General features: G+C 32.0%; 1 protein-coding gene across 2 annotated transcripts; it reads right to left on the reverse strand.

Annotated features, from left to right (window-relative positions):
- Positions 1-3,301: 3,301 nt before the first annotated feature.
- On the reverse strand, positions 3,302-14,160 carry LOC112524525 (sulfhydryl oxidase 2-like). 2 transcript variants are annotated; one of them, XM_025134374.1, is made up of 12 exons: positions 13,786-14,160; positions 12,669-12,693; positions 12,491-12,583; positions 9,793-9,974; positions 9,020-9,092; positions 8,838-8,906; positions 8,672-8,745; positions 8,436-8,592; positions 4,806-4,846; positions 4,396-4,542; positions 3,628-4,065; positions 3,302-3,538 (listed from the first exon to the last, which is right to left on the reverse strand). In XM_025134374.1, the coding sequence occupies exons 1-12, from the start codon at positions 14,013-14,015 to the stop codon at positions 3,517-3,519; spliced, it is 1,551 nt and encodes a 516-aa protein (XP_024990142.1). In that variant the 5' UTR covers positions 14,016-14,160; the 3' UTR covers positions 3,302-3,516. The 2 variants fall into 2 exon arrangements, with proteins under 2 accessions (XP_024990142.1, XP_024990141.1); XM_025134373.1 differs by lacking the exon at positions 3,302-3,538 and having other exon boundaries at positions 3,576-4,065.
- Positions 14,161-18,380: the final 4,220 nt, after the last annotated feature.

Genomic DNA, 18,380 nt, shown 5'->3' on the forward strand with positions numbered 1-18,380 from the left:
TGTGTGTGTGTGTGTGTGTGTATGTATACATGTCGTTTTAGGTAAGCCTTAAAAAATGTCATAACTTCATAAAATTTGAAGCTTGACCTTGTTACCATGTTATATGTTACGTTATTTAAAACTTGCTCAAAATTAAGTAGGAAAGTATATATGAAAAAACTCGACCATAAGATTCGAGTATGCGTATTTGTCCTCTGGGAGTATCTAAACGTAAAAGACTACTATTATACCCAGTCAAGATTGCATAATAAAGTTAAAAAGAAACCTCAGTGGCCCTCCAAGAATTAATATATAGTTTAATGCTTAATTATTAACATCAAGATTCTCTTGGGTATTAACTAATTAATTTAATAATAATAGTAATTAATAATCAGCCCACTTGCTGACATAGATATCATCAATGGTTGGAGCTTATTAATATATGGTGATTTTAGCAGGAAATACGAAGACTAACGCATTGGCATTTGCTACTTTTGGAAACAACTCTGTCTTATGATTGATCCTAAAATCACTTTATAGAGCATATACATTCTCTACACCTCATCTTCTTAGTACACATCAAACCATTTCTTTTTAATATATAATCTGTACTTGAAACTATTTTATTATAAGTTGATGGGAAATGACATTCAGAACATCATAAGGTTTGTATAATGGAGATAAGCAGTACTTGGATTATTGGCTAATCCATGAACTAATGGTTTCTTAATCTTTTATCAACATATATATATATATATATATATATAAGAAACAACAAGTTGCAAATTGATTATATCGTTATTAATGTCATTTGTTTTAATCCATGTGATCGATCATATGTTTTATTATATAGCATGATAATGTTAGGTTTAAATGAGAATTATATATATATATATATATATATATATATATGTGTGTGTGTGTGTGTATGTTTTGAAAACATGAGAAGCAATCTCATCGACTAGATTATAATTTTGATTTTCGAAGTTTTTTTGTTTAGGACAAGACATACATGTAATATAGTAATTAAGATAGAAAAAATATCAAATATCATAGCTTATTTTCCATTTCTTTCATAACCATTATTGAATTTTGATAATCATCGATTTTTCATTTAATCTTACACCATAAATTCCTTGGCGACTTTACAATTAAGAGATTGATTAAGTCTTTTTTACCTAAATCGAAGTTATTCGTTGACTGTTTGAAATGGAACCAAACGTAAAAGATCTCAATAAACCATTATTAGGTGGTGATAATTATGTATATATTGGTTCTTATGTAAATTAATGAACCATAACATAGATTTAAATATGAATCTTAATGGTAACATGTATGTGAATTAGTTTATAACTTATAACCCAAATTCATGTGTAACCTTAAAAAATATATGTATCATTATTGATCTTAGATTAAAGACAATGAAATTTTCGTTATTTTGATATAATTTATTTATTAAAAATTTAAAATATTGATTATATTTTATAAAATTTAGTTAAAATAAAACAGCTAATTCATTTTTTATTTAAAAGGAAATAGACCCCATTAACGGGTAAAAATTTGTAAAGAAAGCGAATTTGAGCATCTACAAGGAGGTTTTTGTCGAGGGTTCTAAAAGTACCAAGCGAAATAGATGTTCTTGTTTATTCACAAGTTATTATAAGAATCCATGTTGAATAGGAACCTAATTTTTTATCTGAATTTTTTTAACAATTTTATTTTGTTTTAATAAATTTACAAAACATATTCATAAAATATATATGTTTTATTAAATACGCGTATGTATATTAATATATTATTTACAAAAGCAAATGAAGTACATAATTATCTCGTTATAGATTATTATTTTTAAATACTTTCAACTATATAACTTAAAATTAATTTATAAATTGTACATTAATAATTATAAAATATTTTTTCTATCTTTTAAAAAAATGCCAAATTGTCTATATTGTATTAAATTTATATAAATAAAATTGTACTTTATAAATAAAAAATTGAAAAGTGAGACATTGTGGAGTTTTATTGAGTTTCTTATTCAGTTAAAGTAACAATGATGTGACTTGAATTAATGATTTAGTTATACAAAAATTTTAACTGAAAAAGAAACTCAGTAAATTCCACTTATTTTTATAGGTTATTAAACTTGAATTAATTAAGAAAGTGGAATTTCTATAGTGACTTGAATTCATGATTTAGTTATACAAAAGTTTTAAAATTTCCATCAACTTTTATAGCTAGGTTTTTGAAATTAGCCATCATTTTGTCTCTATTTATTTTAAGATGAAAAATCTCAACCAATTCCTTCCACTTTCTCATCATTTAAGGTCTTCTCATTTATTTGTAGTTATTCGGTTTGTTTTTGAAGATTCTGGAATTGAACGGAATGTAACACAATTTATTGGAATTGATTATCTAAGCTAAAAATGATTAATCCAACAGAATACTTGAATGAATGAATTTCGATCGGAGTTTATTTTATCATATATAAATAGTTATATAAATATGATCAATTAGAGTATCGCCGACGTTAACACCAAATGGTAGTGGTGTGGTTATGGTGGAGGTAGCCGAAGGTACTAGCAATGGTGGGCGGTAGATGACAAAAGTTGTAGAGATAAAGGCAGTGATGGTTGGTGGACGGCGGTGGTTGTTGCGACATGAAGACGGTGAATAGTGGTGGTGGAGGTAGCAGTAGCCAATAGAGGTAGTTATGGTGGTAGGCAGTGTTATTGGTGGTTGTGGAGGAGGTGGTTGTAGTGAGGTGGCCGACGGTGATAGTAGTGGCAACAATGGACGGTGGTGGTCGATGGCCGATGATGGTTATTGAGGTGGTGGAGGAGGTTGTTGTAACGTAAGAGTTGGTGGAGGTGGTCGATGGTGGCTCCCGGTGGCCGACAGTAGTGGTGACGGCAGTAACCAACGTTGGTGACCCTTAAAACAAATACTATATTAAAGTTATATATCAAACGAGAGTATACTAGTACTATTATAGTTCTTGACTCATCTTTGTCCCAAATAGGTGGAACTGAAAAAACTTTTGTCTCGTAGTCTCTTACCTTATCTCAGTTCTTGTCTCTGTCCCATGTGGCATTGAATGTGAAACAGTGAGTTCTTGTTTTGTCCTATGACGCACCAAACATGGGACGGTGAGTTTTGTCCAATCTCGTTCTGTCCCATCGCACATATGGGCTCGTGCTTTTCATGCATCATGAGTTTATGCATGCCTATGGTGCATATCATCATCAATTAACCCCTAGCAACTATATTCATTTTTTAAATTAAGGAGACAAAACAACAATTCCTGATCGACATAGGAATATTTTTGAAGAAAAAAAATATTATAGAGGTGAAGATAAAGCTTTTTCCGCAACTGTAATCGCAATGAAGGAACGAATCTGTACATACCACCTTATATATATATACGAGGGAGGCTGGCTGGCTGGCTCAAAACAAACGGCTAATAAAAGACGACACAAAGGAATGGGTCTGTCATCTGACTTTCTTTCACTTGTTTCTGCAGCTTAATCAGATATGTCAGCTCCAGCTTCTCCTTGGCCTGAAATTTGTTAAAATACAATAAGAACACGACCTTCCTCAACCCCATCTAATTAAACGTTCTTTAAAAACTGGGGTTTGTATAAATACTTCCGATTCTTCTGTCGTGAACGCCACACGTACGCCACTGCTCCAAACAAACAGCTCGCCAATGCGATCGCCACAGCAGCCCCCATCGGCACCACAAGTGCATTTGTTGACCCCACCAAATCTTCTGAAACCGTGCTGCTTTTTACGTTCACATGGCTCATGATCTCCTTGTCCTCGTAGTGAGATACGAGCATCTTCCCATAGTGGCGTACCAAGAACTTGAACACCTCATCGTGATCCCAGTTATTTCCGGTTCTCACATTTTCAGCAGCATAACAAGTCGGGCAGAGCTGATTTGGAGGCCAGATTATTTTGGGGAACTTGGGATCACCGGTTCCAAGAGATGCTTCTGTTTTCATTAGTCTCTCGTTCACTTTGTTATGTGCTGTCCACAGCCACAGGACAAAATCATGTGTCCTGTTGAATGGACTAGAAACACTGCAGCCAGAGAACAAAATTGTAACAACTCATCCCACATCGATAGAAAATGGGATTTGTGAGCTCCTTATAGGACATGTTGCGGGCTGCCAATAACTTTCCACCATGGTTTTAAATTGAATACGAAGTTATTGGGTCAGCCTGTTACTTTAGGATGTTACAAATGGTATCAGAGTCGATCCAATGAATAGAAAATGGGATTTGTGAGCTCCTTATAAGCCTCAAGTTGTAGGCTACCAATAACTTCTACCATGAATTAAGTGACCCCTGCATTGCACATGACCTACAACTAGACGATCGAAAGATCATAAAAGAAGCTTAAGCAGTTACCTGGAGCACATTTCATAAAAATGTTGACTACACTCCTCACAGATGAAAAACTTGTGGATAAAATCACAGGCAGCTGTAAAAGCCAGCTGGCTCTCTCCATCATCCACTCTCACCGAGAGGGAATGTAATAGAACCCATAAACCACAACTGCAAAGTGACAAACTATCATTAACATCCTTTTCTTAATAAGTTCAGAATAAGTTTTGGACCAGATGAAAATGGTTTTCCGCCAAAAGATTACTCCGTGTGTTCTATAAAAATTGTGACAGTTTCCATTTTGGAACGTCAGATTGATTGCAATGTCTTCTTTTTTGGCAAATTATAAGCTTAATTTACCTATTCTACCATTGTCATTGTTACAAAATATTGACTGCATTGACTTTGGCCCACAAGAATAATAGATTGCATACCTGAATCCCCTAGTATCATTCTTGCTGCCACGACAAAACATCTATATTTCAAAAGCAGGAACAATAAGTTAGTTTACAATTATCTCGGTGAATCATATGCATTATAACAAGAAGAGTACTTCCAAAAGACTAACACATGAATGAAGCTGAAGTAAAAGCAACAGTAAATGTAAGAAAGCCCTAAAAATCTGAAGGCAGTGAGAAGATTAGAACCGTTCAAATATATCAACAAAATGAAACGCATACTAAGAGATCTCAAACGGATCGTTTAGAGATGTTTCAATCAAGTTGACGTGGGCATGGGTCATAACTGACCAACAAGAGGGTCTATCTCAAGAACATAAGATACAATATTAAAACCAACAACAATAACGCTACACAGCATCTGATATGGCAATTTTTGCAGTTTAAATGGGGCTGTATGCAGAACTTTCGCTATGTTAACTTTATAATCTAGAGTCGCTTCAAATAACAACTTATTTTTACATTACAATCCCATAACCATCTCTCTATCTCTGATACAATATTGTCAAGAAATGCCAAATTTCGGAAATGATATCCTACCACGAAGAAAATAACATCAAAAATTAAGAATCAGTTACTTCTATGTCCCTCCTACAACTGTCCACCCACGCTAAATGCGGCCTTCTACCAGTATAATTGTTCACAAACGCATATTACATTATCATTTTAAATTCATACCATCGACTTCATGTAGTTTTTGTGAATGAAATAAGTTAAAGTCTTATTTATTCAATCATAAAGAACCTACAGGTTACAACTTGTTTATAAAGGCAGCAGAAGGTTATCTAGGAGAATTCCTAAGAATCGGAAAAACACTAATTACAGAACATTGACTACACTAAAATAGCAGATTATTTACAACTTATTAAGAAATATTTGGACATTAATACATGCCAACACTCCCCCTCAAGTTGGATAGTAGACATGATCATCTCCAACTTTGATAAAGAACTTAAATTTGTTGTTGAGAAGTCCTATGGTGAAGGTATGAAATCTGATGATCAGTTGGAGCGTAGACCATACATGCTCCAGAAACAATCTTTTCCTTAATAAAGTGTATGTCAATCTTTCGTTTGAAGTCCTATGGGATGATTATATCATCTACATACATGATTAAGATTGTGATCTCCCATCGAGGATGATACCCAAGATCTGTATTTTTTTATAAACTCACCTGGTTCCAATTTGTCATAAATTTTGGCTTTTTTGGATCTTGTGCTATCCTTGATCAGAGATTTCTCTATGAATAAGACGAAATACTGAATGGTGAGGTGGACAGGGGCTTCTGAGGATTTTAGAGTGAACAGTAATCTTATAAAACTTTTACCTTCATCTTAACTGAGTCATCTGTTGAATCACCAAATATCCCTATTTTCAGTTAAGCCTGCATACCTGATTCCGTCCACAAATCAATTTGATTCCCTATGAGTTCCGAAGCAATCAACCTATTGATATTGGAAGACCAGTGTTTGCAAAACAGTGTATGATCAGCTTGTCCTTGAATAACCTCAAGTTTCTTCATCGTCTCTCCAAACTAAACCAAGTGCAAGGTGATTATTTAAGACAACAAAAAGACCTCTCGAGGCAGCACACTAATCCCTTATTTTCCTCATTGCGGAATCCGGGTCAAATATCCATGTACACTTCTTCCTATATGTTACCATTAACGAAAGCATTCTTGACATCAAGATGGCATAGTGGTAATCTCGATTACTTGCAGGAGACATAAGGACCCTCCCCATATTGAGTGAAGTTCGGCTACCTATGCAAAAGTCTCAAAAGTAGTCAACTCCGTATGTTTGTTTAGAGGTGTTTGCAGACACGTCTAGCCGGTCTAACCCCCTTTTAACGAACCAAACCGCAAGTGCGGTTCAAGAAATTTTTCAAACCATGCGATTTGGGATGAAGTGACCAAACCGGTCAAACTGCACCACAAAAACGTGATCTGGTCTAACTGGTCTCTACGGTTTAGGCTTATTATGGGGATTTATTTAGTCCTATTAATTAATTTTAGCTCATTATAATGACATTATGCTTTAAATTCATCCATCTTAATTAATAACATATTTATAAAATAATAAAATATGATATAAACTATGAACTAATAGAATCAAACTCAGGTGTAGCTTAAAGTGCAGATAGAGCACCGCCATAATCTCTACGGAGCAATAACATGAATATATGATTATAATCTGTAATTAGTAGCGATTTAGTGTTTCCTTGCTTGTTATACATATCCGTCACATATGCCCTTGTTGCCTTTACTGTTTATTGTACTTGATGCATGTTTGAAAACACCTTTTTGCTAGTCTTTTCATCCATCTCTTGCCCTCTTGTTTCTTTCAAAATTTGAATTGCAGGTCAGGGGCCTTGACAAAAACAGCATGTCTACCCCACCCTAAAGGTTTCGTACATCCTCACCCCCACCCTACCTCCTAGTGAGATATGTTGGGTACACCTGGCTTGAATTGGTTTGGTCCAGTCTCTAATTAGCAGCCCACTTTATAGATGGTGTTAGCATCACACTTGGGTATATTTGGTTGGGTTTTTCCTAATTTATAATACATATAAAATATTTTTTTAGATGATATGTATATATGTGTGTGTGTGTGTGTAAATATGTTATGCAGTGCAATTCAACTGCAATATGCAGAAGTCCAAAGTCCAAACTGCAAATCGGACCAAACCACACGCATTGACTATTTTTCAAACCATATTGCGCCGGAAAAATGCACAAATGAATTCATATAAACTAGGAGTATCAATTAGTTAGGAACATCATAAGCTTATAGCAGATTTTATTTGAGACACAAGAAGTAATGCACAAATGACGTTAAATAAAGTAACCAAAACTGGCCTAGACAGGTAGAAAACCAGAAATGGGATGATCAATTGTTGAGGATCACAAAGAGTGAAACAAAGAATACCTAGCCTAGCCTGACTAGGTAATGAAGTCAGTGTTAGTTAAGGTCAAACTGTAGATAAGGATGCTGCGAAATAACCATTAACAAAAAGAGAAATACAAAAAAGAAGGATGTATCACCTAGAACTTTCATGATTAAAACTATATACTAGGAAACATCCCTACATAAATTCTATTGACTGCATCTTAACTTAAGCAGGATGATCCTTGGCCCAGGGGTATCATGGCTCCATTCTTGTCGAACTTGGAAAGCACCTTCTCTTTGCAAGTTTCAGCTTTGGCCTCAGAAAAAGTCAAATCCAAAACGCCATGGGAGGATATGAAGCATGATATTCTCGGTAATATCAAATGGTCGAAAAGATCTGTCCTAGCAATTGCATTGAATTTCCTACCAACATTAATTCCCCTCATCATACTTATGAGCAATGCTTTATACTTATATTTAAACACTATGAGTAGAAGGGCTGAAGAGTAATCATATCAGACACTTTCATCATTCGATATATAGCAACTCTAGCATTATTTATTTCTCTTTTGCTTTTACCAGTATTCCCTATATAAGTATACCACCAAAATGAGCACGGGAATGAAAGAAAGGAAACAAACTTGCTGCTTTGAGGTATCAGCAAATCAGGAAGCCAAGAAATTCTACATGAACAAAGAGTGCATTAGCTGAATTTTACCCAGTATCCACGAGGAACTTGTTTTCCACATATCTGAAAGGTACGCAGAGCACCCAGTCCGGTGCTATTATTCAGTTCCTCTTTGTTCACTGACGATATATTTGAAGGGTACAAATCGTCGAAGTTCACAAGTATGTCAGCACTTCCCTTTCGGCACCTGATATTATGTTCAGATTCAACAATGAAGAAAATAGCAACTTTGAATAACAAGTACGGAATGAGGAAAAGATACCAACCTCCTGGAAGGGTGATGAGCCACCATAACTTGCAAAAACTTTATAAGTGTAGCCCGAGTATCCGATTTGATCATCTACCAAATATCCATATAGAAAAAGGTCTGTGAAGATCAGAAATTTGGCGTGATAAACAACAACAAATATAATACGAGTAAAAGATGTTAACCTTGTGTTCCAAAATAATGTCAAAGGCAACAGTCAAGGCTTCTTCAACATCATATATGGCGCGTGCAATCTAAGACATTTTCAAAAGTTAATCATGTGCCTAAGCTTTACTAGAAAAGAAAGGTCTTCTTATGGTTAACGCAGCAAGCTATGTATTTTGAGCAATGGCTTCAAAAGCTAAACCTGTCCAGGGTCTGAGACATTTGATTGAAGAAGCTTATCATTTTCAAATTTCTCATCTTCCAAGCCATATGAGCTAAACAGAAAAACAAACATACAGTTACGACACATGCAAATAGCGAACATACAATTACTGAAGGAGTGGTGTATGGCAATAAATTTTTCCATCGGAGAAACAACTATTACATTTTAATCTTATTGTCTGATGTGAAGTGAAAACATGAGAAAACTGTTACGTTGACAAATTGCACAATCTGATTCTAAACTTCGTCTCTTTCTATCTATATAAACTATCAAAATATGTAATGGGAAGAACGGTCAGGATAGATGGTGCAGCCATCMTAAACATTAAGCACTTACATAATATACATTCTTTTACAAAGAAATGAAAGAGTAAAAGTTGTAGCCTCTATTACATTCTGTCAAGCTCCTAGCTTTCAGAACCCTATATTTGCATGCTTAAAAAAGAAAAGTAATATCTGCTCTTCATGTTAACGATTTGTATTCATCATAAGCTTTCTTCTCCACCATATAGATTTTTCTCCTACTTGCAGCATGACCTTCTTGAAAATATATTCATGCAGTAGAACCAGCCTAATTGTAATAACAGATACATAATAAATATGCATATTGAAGTCTGTGATAGAAAGTAGTTTACCAAGCTGTATTGTTAGAGAAATTAAGATATTTTATTACAGTGCATGACTCACTGACTCAAGATATCGTATGTAAATAGGCAACAGATAACAAGTAATGTATCTCAAAAATCATCATACCTTCCCAATTGTGTATTAATCCATTTGAGTAGAAGATCAGCAGTCTTTCCATCTTCAATGGGATGAATTTCACCTTTTTCTTGTTTGCCGTTCCGGCGACCGGCAATGAATTTAGAAGGTGGTCCCCATAATAGCATTGGGTAATGAGAAATATGGAACTTACGACAAAGATTAGTATTTACCTGTGCTGCCAAGCATGTGTTAAGGGTGAATTGATCATATGCCATGATATAGTAACAAGGGATAAAAACATGTCTAGGATATGAAAAAGAAAAAGGAAGGAGTAAGTATGAGTCGACAAAAGGGGACATATTAGATTGCAACTATGATAAGTGAAGAGGAAAGGAAAGCATGTACATGCATGGGCCAGTGTGTCAAGCGTTGAACCTTTTCTTAACTAGATTCTTTTAGCATATCACCTTGGCACCTTGGCACCTTGCTTATCAACTGGGATTATGAACCACATATACTTGAGCTAGAGTGACATATCCGCATCAGGTGCAAATTTGGTGCAGGTGTGGCATGGGCATGGCCGAATATGCACCAGATGCATATACGTCTATTAAGACTAATAGAGATCGTTTGGATACAGCTTATCTAAAGGTGCGGCTTGGATGCTACTTGACTTGTGTTTCTGGAGGGTTTGGCTTTTCTTTTTGTCGTTTCAATCTTGTTTTAAGGCTTCCAATACTTACAAGTCCAGAAATGAACACCTTCTAAATACTTGAACATCCAATATGCATTGTTACACAAACATAGAATATTTACACTTTGGTAGTCCAAACTATTAGGATTTTGACATGCTGCTTTCTACTTCTCTCCACTCCTCTCCTCTTTATTTTCTTATACATACATATTTTTCACCTGTGCCTGTTTCTGTTGTATGGCAGGTTTACCTGTTTCTTTTTCAGTTCTCATCAATATTTCTGTGATTTGGCCTAAGACAAAAAAATACCCAGTGTGAAGTTGACATTTTAAGTGAAAAGTGCAAAAGTATCAACTAGATCAGATATAGAAATTCTACTAGAATAATCCCAACTAGTGTATGTGCCGATGATCAGCATGAAGAGGACTGAGGCTTGCCTAGGCATTAATGAAGAAAGACTAGATGGCAATTAAATAGGTCGAAAGCAAGGATGAGAAACCTATTTAGGAATCCTGAATAGAGTCTAACAATCCAATGCTATATATAGGGGTAGCATGTGAGAACCACAAAAAATTTGAGAACCATGAGAACCTGTATATTCATTGATACATATACACTAATGAATTCCAGTGAGTGTATGCATCAATGCATAGATACTTGCATACATAGTAGATATGTACTGATGAATATACCCATTGACAGAATACTAGTTTTGATAGTGTATATACATCAATAGTTCTCACGGTTCTAAACTTTGTTGTGGTTCTCACGCAAACCTAAGCCTTAACATATATATATATATATATATATATATATATATATATATATATATATGGCCTTTGATAGTAAGCCATCAATCTTCTCATCACTTGCAAAAAGTTTATGACCAAGTAGCAAATTCTTCATGTCCCTCCAGAAAAAAGGTTAGAGCATCTCCAACAAATTCCCCAAAAAATTTCCAAAATGGAGAAACAAAAGTTAAAATTTCCAAAAAAAAAATTACATTCATCTCCAACAAATTCTCCATTCTGGAGAATATAACATTGATTATAATATTCAAATATTATCTCTCTCACTATTTTTTTCAAAGTTTCCTATTGGCGGTCTCACTTAGTAATCATTTTTGGGGTTCTCTCTATATTTGGAGAAAAACGCTTCTCTCTCCTACTCTCTCCATTTTGGAGATAGTTTTGAGGAAGCTGTTCGAGCAAAATATTGACTAAAAATCCCCATTTTCTCTATTTTCTCCATTTTGGAGAAGCTGTTGGAGATGCTCTTAGAGATGATCAGCTTGGGGAAGTTACAAGTATATTCTCCCCAAAGATCCAGCGTGATTACAGCCTGTGTAGTGATTAATAAAGTGTATTAGGTGATTACACCAATGGTCGAGCAGGTTACTCAGACAGGTGGCACAAATATAAAGGATCAACGTGACAGTCATATACTAGCAGTTGGCAAAGTGGCAGTTACATGGGGCTGGTATTAATAGATAGGCACAATCGTAAGGACAGGAAATGAACCTCACACACTCAAGAAGGTATAGAAAGCATAACTTTTTTTCATTTTTAGCTCTTCATTATTTATTAAGATTATTTAGTGATCAAATCTTTATTTACAACATTTTATAACAACTTCTCATGCCTTTTCGGCACCTTTTACAATTCAACAGGTTTTCTTATATATTTGTAGAACATGGGGTTAGTTCTAGAATTTTATTACAGCATAACCTCTGGTACTCCATGTAATTTTCCAAGTTAAAACAGTCATTTTCAGTTTCGACTCCCAATGGTTTGCATGATGAACAATTGAACATGTCAACACCAACAGCAACCCAAACATCGCCATTACAAGCTGTGCACTTATAACTTTATTTTTATTTTGTTTTCCCTATTCTTAATTCAATCTAAGTTTAATATTTTGTTCAATTAAATATAAAACCCTAAAAAAAGGAATTACCTCATTCATGAATCACAACATTCAAATGAAAGCTCTTTCTGTAGGTGAACATTTAATTAATTCTAGAAGGAATAACGAAAAATCTAATAATGATACCTTATTGGCACAGTCTATTTGTGTCATCAATATAATCCCAGGATGAACCGCATCTGCTCCATTGAAAAGCCTCGCAACCTTTTCATATTGGGGCTGCAAAATTAAAGCTAATATGATAAGAAAAACAAACATGTTAAATTACTTTGAGTTGACATTTACAGAATCAAAATAGAAATACCTTATAGTTTCTGCAAGCCGGGCACCTGCCAAAACATTAATAATAAAATAAGAAATAGCATGCAGATGCTTAAAAATGGAATAGTCAAAAGAAGTTTGCCATCTTAGTTACCAACATTTATCAGATTGTCAACCGCATGTAGTGGACCGGCTTAAATTCTAGGTGATGTCTCTAGAAGAAAAACCATGAAGTTTGGGTATAGCTTCCATGAAGGCACCACTAGTAGCTAAGCATTCTATTGGATCACATACATACTGTCAGCCAAGCACAAATTGGTTTATAAGGCCCTCACATTTTTTTAAGCATGTCAACTAGTTGGTAATACAGCTTGATCATATCCCTATGTAACAGATATGTATATAATAGGAACACACGCAGACATATATGTATACATATGATTAGTACAAAACCAATATACGGTGGGATAAACCAAATTTACATTGTAGGAAAGCAATATATGTACTTCAACTTTAGAAGACAAAATTCCAAACACAAGCTCATAGTACAAAATTGGAGCAATTTTGAAGGAAAAAACACAACCAAGTAGACCAATGGTTTTAAAGTAGCCAGTGAATTATATCGTCATAAACAGATCCAAGAAGTTCGCTCGTTTAGCCATAGAATCAAAATGTAATTTGTTTTAAAGATATTATCCTGTAAAAGAACAAAATTGTCTGATAGACTAATGGCTCTTTATGCATGTTTTTAAGTTTCCTTCCAACAAATACTTCCAGACGCAAAACGGTGAATCTTTGAGACACCCTTTTGACTTTTTGAGTAAAGAGGACTAATCTTATTACAGAAAAAAAAATACGATTTCGTAACAAAATTAATATTAATTTTCCATGCAGATATACTAGGTTTGACATCAAAAATCAAATTGTATCTCCTTGTTTGCAATTAGAAATTTCACCAAAGTCTGATTCATACGACTTACGCTTTAATCTTGTTTCTTTTTCCAGTACTCATTAAATGAAAAACAAAAATGACGATGAAACCTAACTCCAGAGTAAAAAAAAAAGCCAAATCTCAAGCTAACATGACTGCGCGTACAATTGAGGCCTCAACCAAAGTAATAAATTCATAAACCCTAGAAATCATTAGAAAGAAAGCTGACCAGTGAGCGAAGAATTCAACAATGGCGTAAGTAGCAGGGGTTTCCTTGAGAACTGCATCAAAATTGGTGGCGTTCAAATCAACCACACAACCAGGTTGATCATCGCTGCGCTTGATTGCACGTAGTATCGAACGTGATCCTACCGTCGGAAAAATGGGGAAAGCGGATGATAACAATGATGACGAGTCGAAGCTCCAGAAAATCAACAGCGTAGTCAATAGATGAAACATTGAAGGGATAGAGATTGAGGAATACAGTCACCGGCGGAGAAAGGTGCATGTGAGACTACCGGCGCCGATTAGGAACGTTGATCAACCATGGCGGTGGAGGTAGACACGATTGTGTATACCAATTGATTGCCTTAAACAGGAAAACGATAATAAAAAATATAGCATTATATTTTTAGTTTTTTTATAATAATAACGTTCTTTTAAATTATTTTTTAATTGAGATATTATCTTTTAAATATTTTATCTATTACAAATTTACAATATTAGATAATCTTTTAATTTAAATTTATTTATTATATGATTTTCATGTCATTTTACATGTAGGTTGTTCACATATATTATATCATCAACATTAAACTTTAATTATAATATTATATTTTTAAAATTACTTTATTATAGCATCACCAGCATCTAAATTACAATTTAGTTTTTATATTTTATTGTTACAACATTGAACATTTAATCAAATATGTTTACCTAAATTAACTAAAAATTTAGTCTCCCAACATCGGTATTATAGCAATGAATAACATTTTGATTTGAATTAAGATGACATGACACAAGTTACCAGGTTTTCATATCATGTCATTGTCCATATGAGATATCCATGTATAAAATTTTGTTAACGTCACATTTCTTATTACAACATTATATTTGAAAAAAAATTTGATTTTAAATATATTTAATAAATATATTAAATGAATTGTAAATTTTCTAAATTATTCATTAATATACCAATATTAAGAAAACTAGTAAGACACAATTACCTTGCTAATTTTTTTAAACAAAATATGTATTTTTTGAAAAAATGAAATTAAAAATTGTTACATTTTTTACCAAAAAATATTTATTTTCTAAAGAATATATCATACATGTTTAAACAAATTTAATTGACATATAAATATATTAAATTAATTAGATTATTTTTTGAATTAGTCATTAATGTAACAATATTAAAAAAAACTTGTAGAGCACAATTTATCTCTCTAACATTTTAAAAAAAACTTTAAAAGATAAGTATTTTTTTTTAATAAAATAAAATAAGAAGTGTTACATTTGTTACAAATAAAATAGTTATCTAAAAAATAATGCATCATATTTGTTTAGGAGATATTTTTTCTCTAAAATATTTAATTTGCATGTAATTTAATAAAAAAATTAAAAAAATGAAATGTTTTTTTAATCATAGTATTGAAAAATAAAAATCATTACAAATAATTTGAAAGAGGTTTTTTTTTTTTTTTTAGTCATATCATTAAAATGATGTGACATCCATTTTATTTCATTTAAGTCAAGGAAGCAAATAAAAGTAAGGGGTTAATATGTTTAAAATGTAACAAGTTATTCATTGTTATAATTGATATTTTTTTAAAAATATGATATTTTAATAAAAAAATAACTTAAAAATACATTATTATAATAAAAATATAATACTAATAAAAGATTTATAAAAATAGGTTACTATGGAATACAACGAAAAAATATATTGGACAAGCTTTTGAAAACTCTATTTTTCCTACTCCTTCCAAAATCCTCTCTCCAAATAAACATTTAATATTTTAGTAAACTATAAATTTGGTTCCTATGGTTTGTCCAAAATAACATTTTTTGTCCTTGTAGTTTTAAAATTATAATATGACCATCATAGTTTGTAAATAAAACATCCAGATTTGGTCTCTCTTGTTAACGACCGTTAAATTTTTTTGTTAAATGAAATATGTTTTTGTCTTTTTATCGATTGTTTTATCATTTATTCACCATAGGAACCAAATTCATAAAATCGATTTTGATTAATTAAAAGACCAAAAAAATAACAAAAAGATGAAAATATGTCTCATATAATACAATTTTTAAATGACCATTTGAGTTAGGGGTCAAATCTAGATGTTTTTTACAACTATGATATCTATCTTGTAATTTCAAAATTGTAAAGACCAAAAGTGTTATTTTCAACAAACCACAAGAACCAAGTTTATAGTTTACTCTAATATTTAATTACCAACTAAATATTCATTACTTTCTAATAATATATTATAAATTATTTGATAAAAATTCTTAAAAACCATTTTTTATGCATGAAGTACTGTATATTGATGCATATTACTTAAAATTAAAGATTACAAGTAAATTATGCATAAGTACAACTTATTAAAATTTCATGTTTGAATTCGTGTAACTAAATGTGGATAAACATAATCAGATAAAGAATAAACATCTCATTTTAAAATATAAAAAATCTAAAATATAATTAGAATAATTATCGAGTTTTAACCAAATAATTAACTATTATCTTTATAAGAAAATTATATTACTAAACCAAATATAAATTATTTCGTTATTGAACTTAAATTAAATTATAATTAAAAATTTTGAATTAAAAAACAAAAAATGAAGAATTTTAAATAGTTAATTTGATACTAATATCGATATAATTTTGTCAAATTTTTATTATATCTTCAAATTTATATTTTATTCAAAAATAAAAACATTATCATTTTTTCAAAATCACATAAGACAATATTATAACATCGATTGAGATAAAAAAATATTAAAATCAATATGTATATCTTGTTGCATTGCGCGAGTACTCTTCTAGTTAAACTAAAATAAATTACTTTGTTATTGAATCTAAATTAAATTATAATAGAAAATTTTGATCTAAAGAAGTTACACCAAAAAAACAAGAACTATTAAGTAGTTAATTTGATACTAATATCGATTTTATTTTTTTTCAAATTTTTATGCTATCTTCAAATTTATATTTCATTCAAAAATAAAAACATTATTGTTTTCTCAAAATCACATAAAATCGTATTATATCGATAGAGACAATGAATAAAAACTAAACATTAAAATAGAGATTTATCTCGATGCATTGTGTAAGTACCCTTCTAATATAAATTAAAGTTTTCGGTAAATAAAGTATTAAAAAATAAACTAACATAAAAATCCTACCAAATATTATATGTATAAGACAATTTAAAATGAATTTTATGTAATTTAAAAGAGTTGGATGTCTTGATTTTTTATTCATTTGTATTGTGAAAATTAATATTCATGTTAATCTTATACATAATTTAATATTAATAATTATTAGTCGAGCATTTATATTTCCAACTTACTGAAGGTTTTACCAAAAGGTACTTGACTTAGCGGTATCTGAGTCTTTAACCTCTCAAGAAGTCAGAATAGGAGTGTCCACGGGTTGGGTTGGTCGAGTTGAAGACATTTGAATGACCCAACCCAATGTTTGCGGTTTGAAAAATCTAAACGCAACTCAACCCAAACTGCGTGAGTTGGTCGGGTTGATCTTTGGTATATCATTAATCTAGCTAAGTTATTATGTTTAAACAAAGTAAAATCAAAATGAGATAAAATCAATCACATAAAAGATATTTGCACAACGCTTTCTATTAAGGCTATCAATTACATGAGTACCTGCTCCATTTCCTATATGGTAATAATGTATATGTATGGTTACTCGGGCTGCTAGTATTCAACAAACAATATAAGGACCAACAGGAATTTTTGTGTAGTTATAAACCCAAAACATGCAACAAATTACAAGAAGAAAGTTGAAAGTTCATGTAAATAAGAGCTAATTACGAGTTGGTCTAATATCTAATGTACATATATAACCAAAAAGTTAACAATCATATCTAATTCATAATGTAAAAAGCCATTAGGAATTATTGGGCTGGTTTGATTCAAGTAACCCTAACCTAATTCCGACCCAATATAGTTGAAAAGTTTTACAACTCGATTAAGTATTGAATGGCTACTGGTTGAGTTGGTTGGGTCGGTCGGATATTTTTGTACACCCCTAGTCAGGAGTTTAAATCGCACTAAAAATAACAATGATGTATGAGTTTGTTTATTGCATTTATCGTATATAAACACTTAAAAAATTTACGAATGGGTTTGTTGATCACAAAACAATAAAAAAGAAAAGGCAAAAAGTAATCTTACTTACATAATAGGAAAACCCAAATTCAACACAAAATCACCATCAAAGCTAAGCAACTCACACCAAATGAGACACAGGGGGCCCATAATAGGTAAACCCAAATTCAACATTGGTCTACTCGTCCATTGGCTAAGTTCCAATTTATTCCACCTTAGTGTCCACCCGTCCAACGTCTATATAAAGGATTGTGTATGGGTAATATTGAAACTGTCTTTTCCAGTATTATCGTTGTTGTAATAATGACAAATTTACAAGTAGATAGCTATGAAAGATATTAGTTGTAGTTAAAACTCTATAAATTAATACACTTTGCACCACTAAAAATTATTAATTTAAGCAAGATATTTATTAACCGATATATAAATAATTATCAATTAATATATATATTTTTTTTTCAA

Source organism: Cynara cardunculus, assembly GCF_001531365.2.
Source record: "Cynara cardunculus var. scolymus isolate 2C chromosome LG 13, CcrdV1, whole genome shotgun sequence".
In the NCBI taxonomy this organism is placed as follows: Eukaryota; Viridiplantae; Streptophyta; class Magnoliopsida; order Asterales; family Asteraceae; genus Cynara; species Cynara cardunculus.

What these genes read in the sequence shown, in the direction of transcription:
- LOC112524525 (XM_025134373.1), bottom strand. Translation starts at nt 14,015, where the DNA reads ATGTTTCATCTATTGACTACGCTGTTGATTTTCTGGAGCTTCGACTCG. An exon ending in ACATTATTTTGGAACACAAG is followed by an intron (nt 8,746 to 8,837) that starts GTTAACATCTTT and finishes GATATTTGGTAG; the next exon opens with ATGATCAAATCGGATACTCG. An exon ending in AAGTTCCTCGTGGATACTGG is followed by an intron (nt 4,847 to 8,435) that starts GTAAAATTCAGC and finishes TTTGAAATATAG; the next exon opens with ATGTTTTGTCGTGGCAGCAA.